At 42.1% G+C, this 17,068-nt stretch overlaps 1 protein-coding gene across 1 annotated transcript in view; it reads right to left on the reverse strand.

Annotated features, from left to right (window-relative positions):
* Nucleotides 1-294: 294 nt before the first annotated feature.
* LOC110966818 (TBC1 domain family, member 2) overlaps nt 295-17,068 on the reverse strand; it is a 30,943-nt gene continuing 14,169 nt past the window's right edge. The window contains exons 11-17 of the mRNA XM_051954037.1: nt 16,148-16,259; nt 11,683-11,883; nt 10,887-11,074; nt 9,545-9,665; nt 9,288-9,473; nt 8,728-8,849; nt 295-3,602 (exon numbers count right to left, since the gene is read on the reverse strand). Of these exons, the coding sequence (XP_051809997.1) occupies nt 3,401-3,602; nt 8,728-8,849; nt 9,288-9,473; nt 9,545-9,665; nt 10,887-11,074; nt 11,683-11,883; nt 16,148-16,259 (1,132 nt within the window). The 3' untranslated portion in view covers nt 295-3,400. The remainder of the gene's footprint in view (nt 3,603-8,727; nt 8,850-9,287; nt 9,474-9,544; nt 9,666-10,886; nt 11,075-11,682; nt 11,884-16,147; nt 16,260-17,068) is intronic.

Genomic DNA, 17,068 nt, shown 5'->3' on the forward strand with positions numbered 1-17,068 from the left:
GATGGATGGAAAGATGAATCAATGGATGTATGGATGGATGTATGGATGATGGATGAATGGATGGATGATGGTTGGATGGATGGATGATGTATGGATGGATGGATGGATGAATGGATGGATGATGGTTGGATGATGGATGAATGGATGGATGATGGCTGGATGGATGGGGTATTGTGTTTTTGTCGAAGTATAAATGTTTAATCATTTTACTGTTGTGTACTTTTGTTCTCTCATTTTTTGCAACAATTCAGCAGCAACATTAAAGGAGGAAAATACAATCCAACACTGAGGGACTTTAAATCAAAGAATATTTATTTAGAAAACCCAGAGAAAACACACTTGAACAAAAAATATACATAATATTCAGCAGGAGTGCACATCCATCCTAACATAGTAAAAATAAACGTCAGTGTTGTCATGTGAGCATTCATCAGAAATGGAAAGATTACCACCTATAGAATACGTCACACTATGTACCATCAGATAACCAAAACCTGTGAGCTTCAACTTGCTTATTTTCTACTTTGCTTTTCTAACACGTTAAAATAAAGCAGGTGAGTTCATGTTAGCATGCTTTCTTACTGAGGATTTAATCACCTGCTGCTACAGCTGTTTGTAGAAATAACTGTTTGTCATCATTTGGAAATTCAGCTGGAACAAAGGAAGAATCAATGAGAGACCGTTGGCACAGAGCTAACAGTTTGAGGCTGAACTCAGCCAGCAGTGTTTTTGGGATGTTTAATTAGCTTTAGTCAGAAATGAACCCCAACGTTATCCTGGAAAATTTCAGGTTTCTGGCAGACAGTTGAAGTAAAACTTTGGCAATGTAAAGGCAAATTTGAAGCAAGTTCATATTTGGTTAAACAAATTAGTTTGTGGGAAATTTATATCATGTGATATTTAATTTTAACTTAAAATGTTTGTGGCTGAAGTTGGGCTTACTTCGCAAGGGGGTTGAAACTTTGACATCAGAAGCATCATAAAAACAAACTTTGCAGATATTTTTTCTTCTCATCTCCGACACTGTAAAAATGAATACTGTTGTGGTTCAGCCAGAGAGCAGAGCAGCACCTCATGAGGAAGCAGATTTAGAAAACTAAAGGGAGACTGTTGTGCAACTACCATGCACTAACAAAACACTGTTTTTCAGCCCCAAACTGTAAATCATCAATAGATTTTCAACTTTCTGACAGTCCATGAACTAATCATGTGGGTCCTGAGGTTCTATCAGGAAAATTCACCAAATCTGAGCTTCACCTTGTGATATTTCATGAAAATCACTTTGTTCTACATAAATTTCTCATTCAAAAAATGGCCAAAAATAATTACTTGCAGTAACCAGATTCAATAAAAACCCAAAAAGTTTAACTCCTCAGCACAACTGATTCTCTGACTCAGCTGTGACTAAAAGTGAAAAATCTGGAGAGTTTCTGACTGAACTGCAGGCAGTGTTTCCTGCTTTTCAAGTAAAGAGGAGACAAGTATGGAAACTAGTCAAAAATGTAACAGCTGTGGTTGTTTGGTTTCCATTCCTGTGCAGGACTTTATATTGCAGTGAAAATGAGCCCTCAGTGAGGAAACATGGGACAGAAACGTCTGTTGATTTAGAGGATTATTATCTGGAGCACTAGCTTCAAGGGCTAGCATGTTTAGCAGAGCCTGGACAACCATCCACATTTTAAACATATTTGATATTATCTCGACAATCTTTGAGTCCGCAGCTGTTCAGAAAGTTCAGTTTGATCCTGTAAACACTTCACATTACCTAACAACCTGGACCAACACTGCTTCGGACCAAGATCTCAGACCAGGATTCTGGAAGACTGAAATGGGAGTAAATCCGTCTGAAACCACAGTAGTCTGAGCTAGCCTTAAGAATCACAGAATTCAGAAATTATCCATCCATCTATGGCTTAAATCCACTGCAGCAGCGAGCAAACAAGCCAGAATTCATCTAGATATCCAGAAGAGCACTGCAGGTTTTCCAAAAGTATAATGTGCACATGAAAATATGATCATGATGGAAATTTGTGGAAACTTTGTCAAAGTTCAATTTCAACTGTAGCCTGAAAAGTACAAATAATACCATCAAGTGAGAAACTCTGGCAAACATAACCTGACCTCCTTACCTGATGAGTCAGGTAATTTAGTTAGAAAGCATGCGTTCACATAAACCTCACATCATGATTTAAACCTCACATGTTCATAGAAACTTAGACATGCATGTAACCTCAGTCATATAAACCTCATTGTTTCATACGAGTGAGACATTTACATGAAGCTCGCTCATTTAGACTCCACACATTCACAGAAACTCATTCATGTAACACACATACCTTACACATTCATATAATCTCATTCACTCATTTAACTCTCACATGTTCATATAAACCTTAATTGTTAATGATTCCCTAACATTCATATAAACCTCACTCATTCATATTATGTTCATATGTTCCTATAAACATATTCATATAAACTCATTCATTCATATGATCTCACTCATTCATATAAATTTGTTCATATAAACATTTATATAACTAGAAAAGGACTTAGAGAGATCAGTCCTCCTCCAAGGCTGCACATTCCCCCGTATGTCAGAAATGCAGCATTTGTTTATTAGTTATTGATGATCAGAAATCACAGCACCATGGAATGTGTCCATTTAATATAGATGAACCCACAAACACAATGACTTTGTACTGAGCACAGGCGTGTGTTCTGCATGTGTACGTTATGTACGGATACTGAATCACATGACCTAAATATGTAGCAGACGGCAGGAATTGATGGGACTCAGAAACACCCCAACAGTTTAATGGTTACCTGTCAGAAGAATCAGAGGTATTTAGGTATCAAGACTTATTTCGAACGGATAAGTCCTGATAAGTCCTCAGCGGTGGATTTGTCGTAGGATCACAATCATGTGATCATGTAGTGTTCACTTGTTGTCATGGTTACACTGATGCTGTGCCGCTATCTTGCAATGATACAGAAATCTTTAACAAATCCAAGGATCCAGACTATAAACCTCATCACTGCCAAAATCTGATCACTTGGTCCTTGTGTCATTTCTGACCTTCACTGGAAATTTAATCGAAATCTGTTTATCCGTTTTTGAGTAATGTTGCACACAGACGGAATAAGATGGACAAACGTACACCAATCATCACATAACTCCGCTTTGTGCTTGGCAAAGTAAAAATGTTCATACATACTCATTCATATTAACTCACACCATACTATAAACTTGTTTATATAAAAAAGCTTACATGAATGAGTTTACATGTTCACGTCCACTCATTCAAAAAAAAAAAAAACGTGCTCATATAAACTCTTGAAAATGATCTCACCTGTTCGTCTAACCTACTTATTTAACATAATCTGTGTCCTGGAGGCTTCAGAGTTCGTCGTCATCTTCGCTCACTGCGATGTCTAGCTCTTTGTCTTTGCGTTCAGCGCTCTCTGTGACAAACTCCCTCTGCTGCTCCTCCAGCTCTCGTAGCTCCCCCTGCAGGCGCTCCAGGTGAAGCATGCGGCGGTTCCTGAGCAGGCGGCGCGGGAATGGGTTCATGTCGCTGAAGGCGATGCTCGTCAGCCTCCTGCAGGAAACAGCGGCATGAAACCCTCTCAGCACACGACGGGATGAAAGAAACAGTGAAGGAAAGCACAACCTGATACGACTTTAACCTCTAGGCATCAGTTTAAAAAAGTCACAAAATGTCCAAAAACACAACAGAAACATATATTGACTCTGCAAGACACACAACTGCAATGTTACACACATCATTATCAGTCATCTCAAATCTGTACGTTTTTCTCTTCAGGACCACATTCACTCCGTCACTCAGTCTGTAAAGCTTAAAAACACTGATTCTAGTGCATCAATATAAAAAAATTTAAAAAGCACTTGACAATTAAAACTGTTGGGACAAAACTACTGAAAAAAAACTGTAGGGTTCCGGTTCCACCTCCGTCAGAGATGGCAGCATAGAGAGAGGTCTCCCCCGTCGACATAACTTTAAAATGTCCTGTAAACCTGCAAATTAAACCCACCAAGTATAAAAATCTTTTGAATAACAGGACAACAATGAAAACGAGAGAAAAAGAAAAAAAAAAAAGTAAAGCTGAACTAAATGAAACAGACAAAGACTCATGAGCCACGGAATGCTATGCTAGCAGAAAGCAGAAATCTAACGAAAAGGTCAAGGATCACATGGGGAGAATCTGACAAGAAGTCCAAGAATTCCGAAAAGAAAACAACCGCCAGCTAGAGAATATTAAAGATGAAATTAACAAGACAAACCGGAGAATCAAAGAAGCGGAAAGTTGGATCGATGCCGCGGAAAATAGACAACAACTGAACAGGTACAGAGACACGCCAATAGTCCAGGCCCGACATGCAGAAAAGCTAATTGACCAAGAGGGAAGAGCGAGGCGAGATAACATCCGAATGTACAACGTTCCAGAGGGTGAGGAAGACAACTCAATGATAACTTTTGTGGATAAAGTCCTCAGAGACAAACTAGACATTCAATGAAAGAGCACACAGAGCGTTAGCCCTGAAACCAATGGCGGCAGGTAAACCCAGATCAATCGTGATTAGATTTCACCACTATAAAAGCACAGAAGAAGTCCTGCGCAAAGCCTGGGAAAAGGAGATACTGCTTAATAGTCAGAGGATTTATTTTGATCATAATTATCCTGCAGCGATATTGAACAAACAAAAGGAGTACAATGAAGTAAAACGAGTGCTGATGGTGAAGAGGATCCTATTCCAGACCCCTACCGGCCACACTGAGGTTCACCACACGATCAGCGAAACTACGAAAGACATGAAGGGACGAGGCTTCCCGATGAAGATGGTCCCCACCAGAAGATCCAGGGGAGCTACGAAAGACATGAAGGGACGAGGCTTCCCGATGAAGATGGTCCCCCACCAGAAGATCCAGGGGAGCTACGAAAGACATGAAGGGACGAGGCTTCCCGATGAAGATGGTCCCCACCAGAAGATCCAGGGGAGCTACGAAAGACATGAAGGGACGAGGCTTCCCGATGAAGATGGTCCCCCACCAGAAGATCCAGGGGAGCTACGAAAGACATGAAGGGACGAGGCTTCCTGATGAAGATGGTCCCCCACCAAAAGATCTAGTGAAGCTACTGAAGACATGAAGGAACGAGGCTTCCCGGTGAAGGTCCTCCTCCACAACACGGTCTCACGGGGATTCGTGAAACTGTCACGTCAGTTTTTGTTTCGGTTTCGTGCGCACCAACACGATGTCGTCATGTTTTTCGTGCCGCTCACCACGAGCGAAACCCGCTGTGGTAATCACATCTGAAAGTGGTTTATACCGGCGGATTCATGACGATCTAAGCTGTCCATCGGCATTTGCGGCCGCCGCCGCGGCCGCCATTGCGGCCGCCAGACATCCGGCCGCTGTTCAACCAGTGTGTAATACTGGATTCTGCAAAAACAAACACTGAATGCAGAATACTGGACAAAGGAATTCTCTACAGATATTTCTTTTCAGCTAAATCTTAACACAATTAATGTATTAACTCATTTATGTGTGTATGCATGTATTTATTTAGTACCGTTAACACATCAGAGTTCTGAGTGAGTTTTTCTTTAGATAGGCAAAGGCCATTTATTGATCACATATAGGCTATTAAATAATTGTTTGTTAAAAACTAAAAGGCATTTAAATAAAACTTAGGAATTTATTGAGTCACTAAAATACTGTAGAGTCTACGGCCACATTAGTCTGACTATAATCATCCTCTGGTAGATTCACAACCATGTACTGTAGGAAATCCAGCTGATCTCATCATGATGTCTCTTACCAAAGGGACTTCAGGAGATGATTAGATGATGATAAACTGTGACCTGCTGGTTGGTTCTCTCTGTTCTCATGTTTCTTACATGTTGGTCTCCTGATGCTGCCTTACAGCTAGTCTATGAGCAACAGAAAACACAGTTTGTACCATTACCAGAGGTTCCAGTCTTCCCACTCACGTCTGTACATTGCAAACTTTTTTTCTTCTTAGGACGTGGTGGAGTTTTGGTTGTAGACATTTTTAAAGACGTGGGAGCAGCAGCGTCTGTAACCAGGAAACCTGTGAAGGACCGGACAGGACCTGACAGAAGTCTGAGGTCTATCTGCTGGACTTCGCATCGGATCCTCCCTACATAGGTCCTACGAAGTTTAAACTGGCTGCCCTTAATATTTCCTCTATTTAATTTTGTTCATTATACAGTTTTGATGAGTGTCTGACAGACGTGCTTGGGACATTTATGAAAATACAGAACAATTTGAAAGAAAAAGAACATAAATCAGAGAAAGATATTAAAGCTCTGAGTTGGTGTGCATACGACTCAAACTTCCCACCAAATAAATTAGATCCCAGATTTAAATTGTGGGTTCAAAAAAGGTATAACATCATTGAGTGGCATCATACAGAAAAATGAAATGATGAGTTTTCCATCACTAAAAGTTCTCTCTAGAAAAGGAAGATTTCTACATTTATCTTCAACTGAGGAACTATCACAGCCAAAATATCAACAGGAGGAGTAACAGAAGACAGCAAACCCTTCATCCAGCTGTTTATAAAAGCATACAAATCAGAAATAAAGAGAAACATCACATCACAACTGCACAAAAGTCTTCATAGTTCTAACAACTACTCAACAAGATACATGAAGGATAAATGGGAAAAAGGAGGAGGTCTAACAATAATGGCTGAAGAGTGGCAAAACATCTGCCAACTGCAATGGAAGAGCACAAAATCTCACTTATGGGAAGAATTCTGCTGGAGAAATGTGGCTTGTTTTGTTCTTTTATTACTCCTAGCCATAAGGCACACTATACAAACAGGAACTGCCACACTGCACATCATTTCCACATATTCTGCACAAAAATGAACCGTTATTGGAAAGAAGCACATAAAGCCATAGAAACAATTCTCAATACTTATCTAATTTACCTTTTGATTTTAAAATCATGTATTTGGGATATATTTCTCCAGAGGTCAAAAACATAAATAGATATCTACTCAGTATATTACTTAGCCTAGCCGCGCTTGACCCATGTTCTGACGGCACAAGGGTCTAAGGCCGCTCGACCGGGACGGAGGCGGGCTAAAAGGTTGTCTTTCAAATCACTCTGCAGCAATTGGGTAGGTATACAACCAATCAGCGCAACGAATAGGCTGACGGAGTTCCGAGAGCGCCGGCGGATTGTGGCTAAGTCCCATTAGCTTCCCAACCAGCGGAGCCAACTGGTGTATTAAGGATTTGCCATATCCCGTCGGCATAAGTCCAAATACGTCTTTCTTCTCAATGAAACACTTCAGTGCTGTCCTTTGTTTATCTTTCAAGTTGAATTTTAGCTTCAAATCTTTAAGGGCTGTGGCCAAAGCCGAGTCCAAAGATAACTGTTTATTGTGCGCCGGTTGTTTCTGTCAGAATCGTCGCGCCTCTGTCGTCACTTAGTTACGCCCGCCTTCTGACTCTACACTTCATGGTGATTGGTCCGGCCAGTTTTAGGAGCATCCAGCCTCGAGCCTTATGGAGGGTAACTAGACCCACCCTGGCAGAGAATTAAATTCGTTGCCGTGGGTTGTCTAGCGCGGCTAGGCTAGATATTACTAGCTGCAGAGAAAAAAAGCAATAACAAAGCCATGGTTGACACAAGAAGAACCGACAACAAATAACTGGATAGACATAACCACGGACATTTATGGGATGGAAAGAACGACCTTTAAACCTGAAGATGGATTCCTTTGGATGGGTGAGATATGTGAGGCCTTTGAGACCTGGTTTTGGTGGGATGACTGCAGGAACATGGACTTAAATCCTTTAATTGAAGGAAATGTTTCTGTGTTTTATCGATTTATTCATCGATTCTTTACTTTGAAATCCTGTATGCCGAGGCAATAATGAACTGCTGTAAATGTTGTTGGTTTTTACATCTACTCTCTGGATATATATAGTTTGTGTATATCCGTCTAACTTTTGAGATGTTGTTAAAATTTAACTTCTTTCAATAAAAAGAGAATTAAAAAAAAGAAAAAAAAGTCACAAAAATAATATATGTTCATTTTATTTAACATCTGTCCTGATCATAACTACAGAAAATCCCTACAAAATATTCACAATATTGATAAATATTCAAGATTTTAAGCTTTTAAATCAGTGGTGTCAAACTCAGTTCCTGGAGGGCCACTATCCTGCATGTTCTAGATGTTTCCCTCTTCAACACACCTGATTCAAATGATCAGGCTCGTTATCAGGCTTCTGCTGAGCTTAATGATGAGCTGATTATTTGAATCAGGTGTGTTGGAAGAGGGAAACATCTAAAACATGCAGGATAGTGGCCCTCCAGGAACTGAGTTTGACACCCCTGCTTTAAATGGAACTTTTTTCATGAAGAAAATACAAAAAGTGAGTTATTCATTTCCATACTCAATGCTGAGAGAATTTTTTGCTATCGTAGTCTGGAGCAAGATTAGCATCATGATCTCATTAACAAACACTCTGCATGGTCATAGTCTGGGATATGTGGATGATTAACAACACAGAACACTTTGATTTTGGCGCCGAGTCCGATTTTCTTTTTAAACTCACTTAGGACCTTGAAAAATATTGAACATGAGTATTTTTTTTTCACTTTCACTGAGGGCTTTTCTTAAAGGAACGCTTCATGGTCTGGACAGGTGAGTGTGTACCTGCTGTTGGAGATGGTCTTTGTGAAGAAGCGCAGGTACTGGTAGATCTCAACGCTGTCGTGGATCTTCAGGATGTCGTCCTCTTTGTATTTGAACAGAGCCAGAGCGTACCTGAAGATCACCTGAAGCACAAAGATCACCACTGAGACTTAAGTGCTCCAAACATTACACTACAACACCAGAGTAGATTATTTTAGGATGGAAAACACAGCGGGTCAGTGTGAGCCTACTTTGCCATCATGGTGCGTTCATGTGATTCCTGTAATCTTTAAACGGTGTGTTTAGGCGTGGTCTGTATTTCTGTTGTGGTGTGTTTCAGGTGTTGTTTATATTAGTGTCACGGTGCATTCAGGTGTTGTCTGTTTTTCCATCATGGCGTATTCAGGTCTTGTATGTATTTCTGTTGTGGTGCATTCAGGTGTTGTCTTTTTTCAACCGTCACGTGTTTAGGTGATGTCTGTATGGCTGCTGTGGTGCATTCAGGTGTTATTTGTACTGGTGTCAAGGTGCATTCAGGTGTTGTCTGTTTTTCCGTCGTGGTGTGTTCGGGTGTTTGGTACCTTGGTGCCTTCGTACAGAAAAGCGTCCCACAGCGGCAGCAGGATGTCGCTCGGCAGACTCTCCACAAACACCACCAGAAACCAGTTGAAGGTGATGAGCGACACGTCGATGCTGTGATCCTCAAAGTGAGCCATCAGTCGGGGAAGCTTCTCCGCCATGAAGTCCTTCAGCACCCGCTGGTCCGCCTGAGCCCAGACAAGCCTCGTCAGTCACACCTTCTGCAGCGCCAACAACGCTGATGTGTGTTTGTGCTAACCTGAGAGGCCACCAGGTTCTTGGTGTAGTAGTCCTGAGGCATGATGGCTTCCACCACGGTCACCAGACACCAGAAGGCGTCCTCCTCACTCTGGAGGACCAGCAGAGCGATGGCCGCCAACCTGAGAGACACACCATCACACACCACATGACCACGTGTGATAGAACGACACAGGCATCGAGCCACGATCTGCAGCAATAAACATATAAATATGTACCTAGAAATATAAATACTCGTTATAAAAATAGAACTTCCAATTTAAATACTAACACTAAGGCCCTACAATGTTAGTAAATATATTCACTTATCTCTTAATTAATCACTAAGCCTACGTAATTAAGAATGTACAAAATGATCACTTATATACTGTGCTTAACATGTTTATCAGACCACCACCCAGTGGAAGGTGTTTGCCCCCGCTGCCCTAAATTAACAGTATTGTTGATTACAAAAATATTTTTGTATGTTTCTGTAATGATTCATGCACCACTTGCAGCTCTTTAATCAAAATGATATCTTTAATGTAAAATTAAATCATTGTTGTATCCACAGATTTTCAAATTTACTGTTTGACAAAAAGCACAAAAAACAGTGAAGTACATGACTATTTTTTGATTGAGACGCCAGATGACTGAGACTTTGTGAGCCTCTCCCTTGAACGGCATCATGTGCTGCTGTTTGAGACCTTTTAGCTCCTTCACAATGAAGTCAGGTTCTGTTTAGGGATGTCTAGGTTCAACAAGCCTGGCAGTGATCATACGTGGGAGTAGAAGATGAAACTAAACCCAACTGTGAACTGAATTTAGTTATCTGGCAGATTGGCAGCTAAGGGGGCAATTACTTTTTCACATAGAGAAACATGGACTGGACGGATTATTCCTTTAAACAATAAAATCATCCTATAAAAACTGCAATTTGTGTTTTATGGGTTTTCGTTGACTTACATTAAAATTAGTTTGATGATATGAAATGACAAAGATAAAAAAACAGAAGCTTTCTGTAGGAGAGCAAATCCTCTTGCAGAGCGCTGTATATCCAGGCTAAAGGCCCTTCAATGGAATTAATGCTGAAGATTTTCTGGACTAAATTACATATTCATGTTTAGATTGGACAGTATTACATATTGTAAAAATGTACAATACTAATTTAAATATTGAGGCCAAAGGCCTTTCAATATTATCAATAATGCACATTTTCTGAATTAAATAAGAATGTAATTACAACACATTTTCAATAAAACACCAATCCCCCTGACTAATTCAATATGAAGGTTAAAGAGTCAACACAAATAATGTAGTCGTGGTGCGTTCAGGTGTTGCTGTATGTTGTGTGTGTCCTGTACCTGTTGAGCCCCTGGCAGTAGCCAATGGCAGGGTTCTGCCAGGAGAAGGCCAACAGGACACGGCGGAGCTGTTGGAGGGCGGGGCTGGACGGTGAAGAGAAGTGCTGATTGGTTGTCAGGGTCCGGTGGAGGTCCAGCTGGATTTGTCTGGAGGCCGGGTGAGGAGAAGTTCTGCTCTTCTCACACAGCTGGAAACACAGCAGCTGGATTACTAACAGGAGCATGTGATAGGAGCCAAGTGGAGACAGGTAAGGACAGGTGTGGACAGGTACAGACAGGTGTGTACAATTATGGACAGGTGTGGACAGGTGTGGACAGGTGTGGACGGACAGGTGTGGACAGGTACAGACAGGTGTGTACAATTATGGACAGGTGTGGACAGGTACGGACAGGTGTGGACAGGTGTGGACGGACAGGTGTGGACAGGTGTGGACGGACAGGTGTGGACAGGTGTGGACGGACAGGTGTGGACAGGTACAGACAGGTGTGTACAATTATGGACAGGTGTGGACAGGTACAGACAGGTGTGTACAATTATGGACAGGTGTGGACAGGTGTGGACAGGTACAGACAGGTGTGTACAATTATGGACAGGTGTGGACAGGTGTTGACAGGTGTGGACAGGTACAGACAGGTGTGGACAGGTGTGGACAGGTGTGGACAGGTGTGGACAGGTACAGACAGGTGTGGACAGGTGTGGACAGGTACAGACCGGTGTGGACAGGTACAGACCGGTGTGGACAGGTACAGACCGGTGTGGACAGGTACAGACAGGTGTGGACAGGTGGTCTTGTACCTGCTGGTATCGCTGTGGGTGGTGCTCTCTGATGGACCTGGTTCTGGCTCGGACCATCCAGCGCCACACTCTCTGCCGGTACTCCCGTGGAACGCCTCCTCGCAGCAGAACTTTGAGCTCGGGTGACGGACAGAGGTCGTGTTCTGACCTCCCGGCCAGGTAGTGAGCCCAGCGGCTCAGCAGGGGGCGCTCCACAGCGTTCTGCAGGGAAACACACTGTCAGCACAGGAGCGGATCTTCTTCTGCCTCCTCTGAAGCTGATCGATGTTATTGATCTGCCAGCTGATCTGATGGGACAGATCAGATACAGTCCCATGGAAAGAAAACCATCAGAACTGAAAGGATGATCGGTTAATTAAAGGAAACTTCAGTTTATTTCAGCCTGTTGAATCTCAGCACATTTCAATCGGAATTATTGGGAAAAATTTCAAGAGATCTGGACAAATTCTGTTTCATTCTGGAATAATATGGATTATTTTTTTCAGACATTTTCTTTTGCCATCTTTGGACAAATTCAGAGTCATTGTGGACAATTTTTGAGTGATTTTAGACAGTTTGTAAACAGGTTTATGTAATTTTGGAAAATTTTTCAGTGTCTTCAAATCTGAAGCTTGATTCTGTTCTTCAGTTACAGCAAACCAACCGTCAAAGGTTCAGACCAAACAAAGATGAGCTGAGAAGTCTGTAGTGACGCTCAGCCCTGAGCAGTGTCTGCAGACGCTCCTCAGACTGTCGGTAATCTCCTGTATCCAGCCGGAGATGTGGCTATCCTAACTGGGCCTTCCTAAAGTCCACCAAGGGAAGGAAAGATAGGGAGTCAACTACCACCAGGGAAGACCCAGACAAGAAAAGAAAGAACATTGTTGTCCCTTATGTTGGAGGCCTCTCCGAAAAACTGAGGATTTTTTCCAAACATGACATCCCGGTTCATTTCAGACCTGAAAATACACTTAGACAAAGACTGGTTCACCCAAAGGACAAAACACCAAGACACAGACTCAACAATGTAGTTTATGCAGTTTAGTGCAGTGAGGACTGCCCAGATCTTTACATTGGTGAGACCAAGCAGCCTCTACACAGACACATGGCCCAACACAGAAGAGCTTCAGCTGTCCATTTACATTTACAGGAGAAAGGCCACTCCTTCCAGGACTCAGATGTACATATTCTAGACAGAGAGGACAGATGGTTTAAGAGAGGAGTGAAAGAGGCCAGTTATGTTCATCTTGAGTAACCCACTCTGAGCAGAGGGGGAGGCCTCAGATACCATCTCTCAGCAACATACAAAGCTGCCTTAAGAACTCTCCCAGAAGAGGTAATCACTCTTCACACCTTTCCCCAGGTGAGCCTAACGACTCACATGATGATGAGTCATAGGTAGGAGGCTACTCAGTGGGCCGTTAAATCAACGACTCTCACCAGGCCCCCCTCTATTAGCATATTAATACAGGTTGTGCAGAATTATTAGGCAAATGAGTATTTTGACCACATCATCCTCTTTATGCATGTTGTCCTACTCCAAGTGGTATAGGCTTGAAAGCCTACTACCAATTAAGCATATCAGGTGATGTGCATCTCTGTAATGAGAAGAGGTGTGGTCTAATGACATCAACACCCTATATCAGGTGTGCATAATTATTAGGCAACTGCCTTTCCTTTGGGAAAATGGGTCAGAAGAGCGATTTGACAGACTCCAAAAAATCAAAAATAGTGAAATGTCTTGCAGAGGGATGCAGCACTCTTAAAACTGCCAACCTTTTGAGGCGTGATCATCGAACAATCAAGTGTTTCACTCAAAATAGTCAACAGGGTCGCAAGAAGCGTGTTGAAAAAACAAGGCGCAAGATAACTGCCCATGAACTGAGGAAAATCAAGCGTGAAACTGCCAAGATGCCATTTGCCACCAGTTTTGCCATATTTCAGAGCTGCAACATGACTGGAGTGTCAAAAAGCACAAGGTGTGCAATACTCAGGGACACGGCCAAGGTAAGGAAGGCTGAAAAACGACCACCACTGAACAAGACACACAAGATAAAACGTCAAGACTGGGCCAAGAAATATCATAAGACTGATTTTTCTAAGGTTTTATGGACTGATGAAATGAGAGTGAGTCTTGATGGGCCCATGGCTGGATCAGTAAAGGGCAGAGAGCTCCACTCCGACTCAGACGCCAGCAAGGTGGAGGTGGGGTACTGGTATGGGCTGGTATCATCGAAGATGAGCTTGTGGGACCTTTTCGGGTTGAGGATGGAGTCAAGGTCAACTCCCAGTCCTACTGCCAGTTTCTGGAAGACACCTTCTTCAAGCAGTGGTACAGGAAGAAGTCAGCATCGTTCAAGAAAAACATGATTTTCATGCAGGACAATGCTCCATCACACGCATCCAAGTCCTCCACTGCGTGGCTGGCCAGAAAAGGTCTAAAAGAAGAAAAAATAATGACATGGCCTCCTTGTTTACCTGATCTGAACCCCATAGAGAACCTGTGGTCCCTCATCAAATGTGAGATCTACAGGGAGGGAAAACAGTACGCCTCTGTGAACAGAGTCTGGGAGGCTGTGGTTGCTGCTGCACGCAATGTTGATCGTGAACAGATCAAGACACTGACAGAATCTATGGATGGCAGACTTTTGAGTGTCCTCGCAAAGAAAGGTGGCTATATTGGTCACTGATTTGTTGTTATCCCCCGCCTCCACGAATATGGAGTAAGAACAGTCTCATAATTCACAAATGCACACAGAAGAATTCACAAATCAGACGCGTCCAATATTTTCATCAGTGTGTAATAATGAACCCGCAAATGTGAGTCGCGCTGTGTACGTTGAAGCCGTGTATAGAGAACGGATGGATGAATATTTGTTGTTTGTCGGACAAATGTGTTTATATTATCCGCTGTGGTAATCACATCTGAAAGTGGTTTATACCGGCGGATTCATGAGAATCTAAGCTTTCCATCGGTGTATAATGTTTATATAATCGCGTTTGCAGACTTCGGACATTCTTTAAATTCCTATGCAAATTAGTAAGTGTACCGCCGGCGGTACACTGAAGTTTAACGGGTTAAAAATGCTCGAGTTTGCGCTGCAAACTCCCAGTGCAAACTATATACTCCCAGTCCCGCTTGACTTCTTGCTCTGCTTTTGCCTCCAGCATAAGCCCCGCCCACAAAAAACGTCACAATGTTTGTAAACAAATAAAGGGTCTATTGTCCCCATCAGACGCCATGGTCTCTCCGACGGGCAGCTTCACTCTTCAGCCCAATGACACGGTGAAGTATAACGCTGTGCGGACGCGTTCATATGATTGGCTGAACAGTACACCCACCCTCACGTGGGGTGAGTTTTTGTGATTGGCTGAAAGGAGGGAGACATCTGATTGGCTACAGAAACTTCCGTGTTGAAAAAAATGCATTTGTGGATCGAGCTGACGGCAGAGCAGTCTCAAAAAAGATTCACACACAAAAGCAGTTTGTGAATGCAGAAATACATTTGTGAACTTTCTTAATTTATTTGTGGATTGCAGTTTACATTTGTGAATTCTTCTGTGTGCATTTGTGGATTATGAGACTGTTCTAACTCCATACACGAACTGGAAAAGGGGGATATAGGTTTGGCCTCCGTCCGTCCGAGATGAAGGGGACAGCTTTTATCGAAAACTATTACAACTAGGATTACGAAATTCAGTGTGTAGCTTCACACCATGGACACCTTGATCAAATTCGAAAATGAGACCTGTGCGATAATATTTAACAGAGTTATGGCCCTTGATCACTATCTTGGATATAGACTCATAGACATCACATGTAGCGGGGGATATTGATGACCATGTCGTCTTGTTGTTTTGTTTTTGAATGCCAGAAATGTATATTTGTAAATTTTGAGTTGTTATATTGGTTTCCCTGGTGAAAATAAATAAGTAAAATGGGTATATTTGTTTTTTGTTAATTTGCCTAATAATTATGCACAATAATAGTCACCTGCACACACAGATATCCTCCTAAGATACTAAAACTAAAAAAGCCCCACTCCAAGTTCCAAAAATATTCAGCTTTGATATTTATGAGTCTTTTGTGTTCATTGAGAACATAGTTGTTGTTCAATAATAAAATTAATCCTCAAAAATACAACTTGCCTAATAATTCTGCACACCCTGTACCTCATTGGATTCAACACCTGTTGTTAAAAGATTTCTTTAGTCTTTCAGTCGATACCATCAGCCTTAGCCCCACCTTCACCTCTAGTGGTTAAGTACCTGGGACTCTCCAAACTAGTTTTTAGAACTGAAGAAGCCGCTCGAATGAGAGGCGAAACGTCTTCAAGATCACAAAAAGTCCAGTTGCCTGAACTAAACCCTTGACCTTCAACTCAGGACAACATTTAGTTCTAGCAGCTGCTGTGAGACAAAGCATTTTTAATATCTCTAACAGGACAGACTGACATGTCACCTGGTTCCACCCTGAGGTTCTCACCTGGTGCAGCAGATTGTGGGAGCGGATCTCCAGCGCCTGGATCTTCGCTAGCAGCTTCATGTCTTCCACCTCGTAGTCTGGGATGATCTTGAAGCCATACTCGTCGTGATCCCTGAGGACACAGAGGAGGTTTTACTGTCTCCACCTGCTGCCATGTCATGGCTGAGGTGTTCTGCTTTCACTGTGTTCTTCTGTTACATTTGAACTGAATCAATGTTTTCGGTGGTTTCATGTTTTTGATGCAGTTCTAAATTGTCTGTAGGTGTAAATGTCAGTGTGATTGTTTTTTCTGATGACCTGTCCAGGTGTCTCCTGCCTTCACCCTCTGTCAGCTAGGATAGACTCCACCCCCCATGACCTACAGAGGATTCAGTGTACAGATGATGGATGGATGGATGTTTTTGATGCTGTGTCTTAATTCACCAATCCGGAGTAGCACTTCCTAATTTTGTTGTATTTTGCACAACACAATGGCTGTCAAGGATTTCTAGTCTCTTTTATTACAACAAAACAAGTCACATGCTTAACCCTCTAAACTCCAAGCAGTATTTGTCTCATTTTCCTCACTGTGGGCTCGTTTTTTTTTCCATAGCAAAATAAAGTCTTTCCCCTCTGTGGAAACACAGAGAGAACACAGAAATGTCCTCCGTGCAGAACGATGCAGTTACAATCACATACACTGTAAAAAATAAAATACCAAGCCTTGTTGTTTGCTCATTTATTTTACAAAAACGTTCAGCCTTGTGTTGTTGTGGTGTTCTGTGCCTTGCATGTCTTATTTTGTGTCTTGTTTTGGGTATTTTATGTTTTGTGTCTCTTTGTAGTCGTTTTGTCTTCGTATACCACAGACATTTAACTGTTTCCATGTTTTTCCCTTTTTATAGCCTCTCCTACTCATCACACTAACTTTAGAAAGCTGTT

This window comes from Acanthochromis polyacanthus, chromosome 10, assembly GCF_021347895.1.
Source record: "Acanthochromis polyacanthus isolate Apoly-LR-REF ecotype Palm Island chromosome 10, KAUST_Apoly_ChrSc, whole genome shotgun sequence".
In the NCBI taxonomy this organism is placed as follows: Eukaryota; Metazoa; Chordata; class Actinopteri; family Pomacentridae; genus Acanthochromis; species Acanthochromis polyacanthus.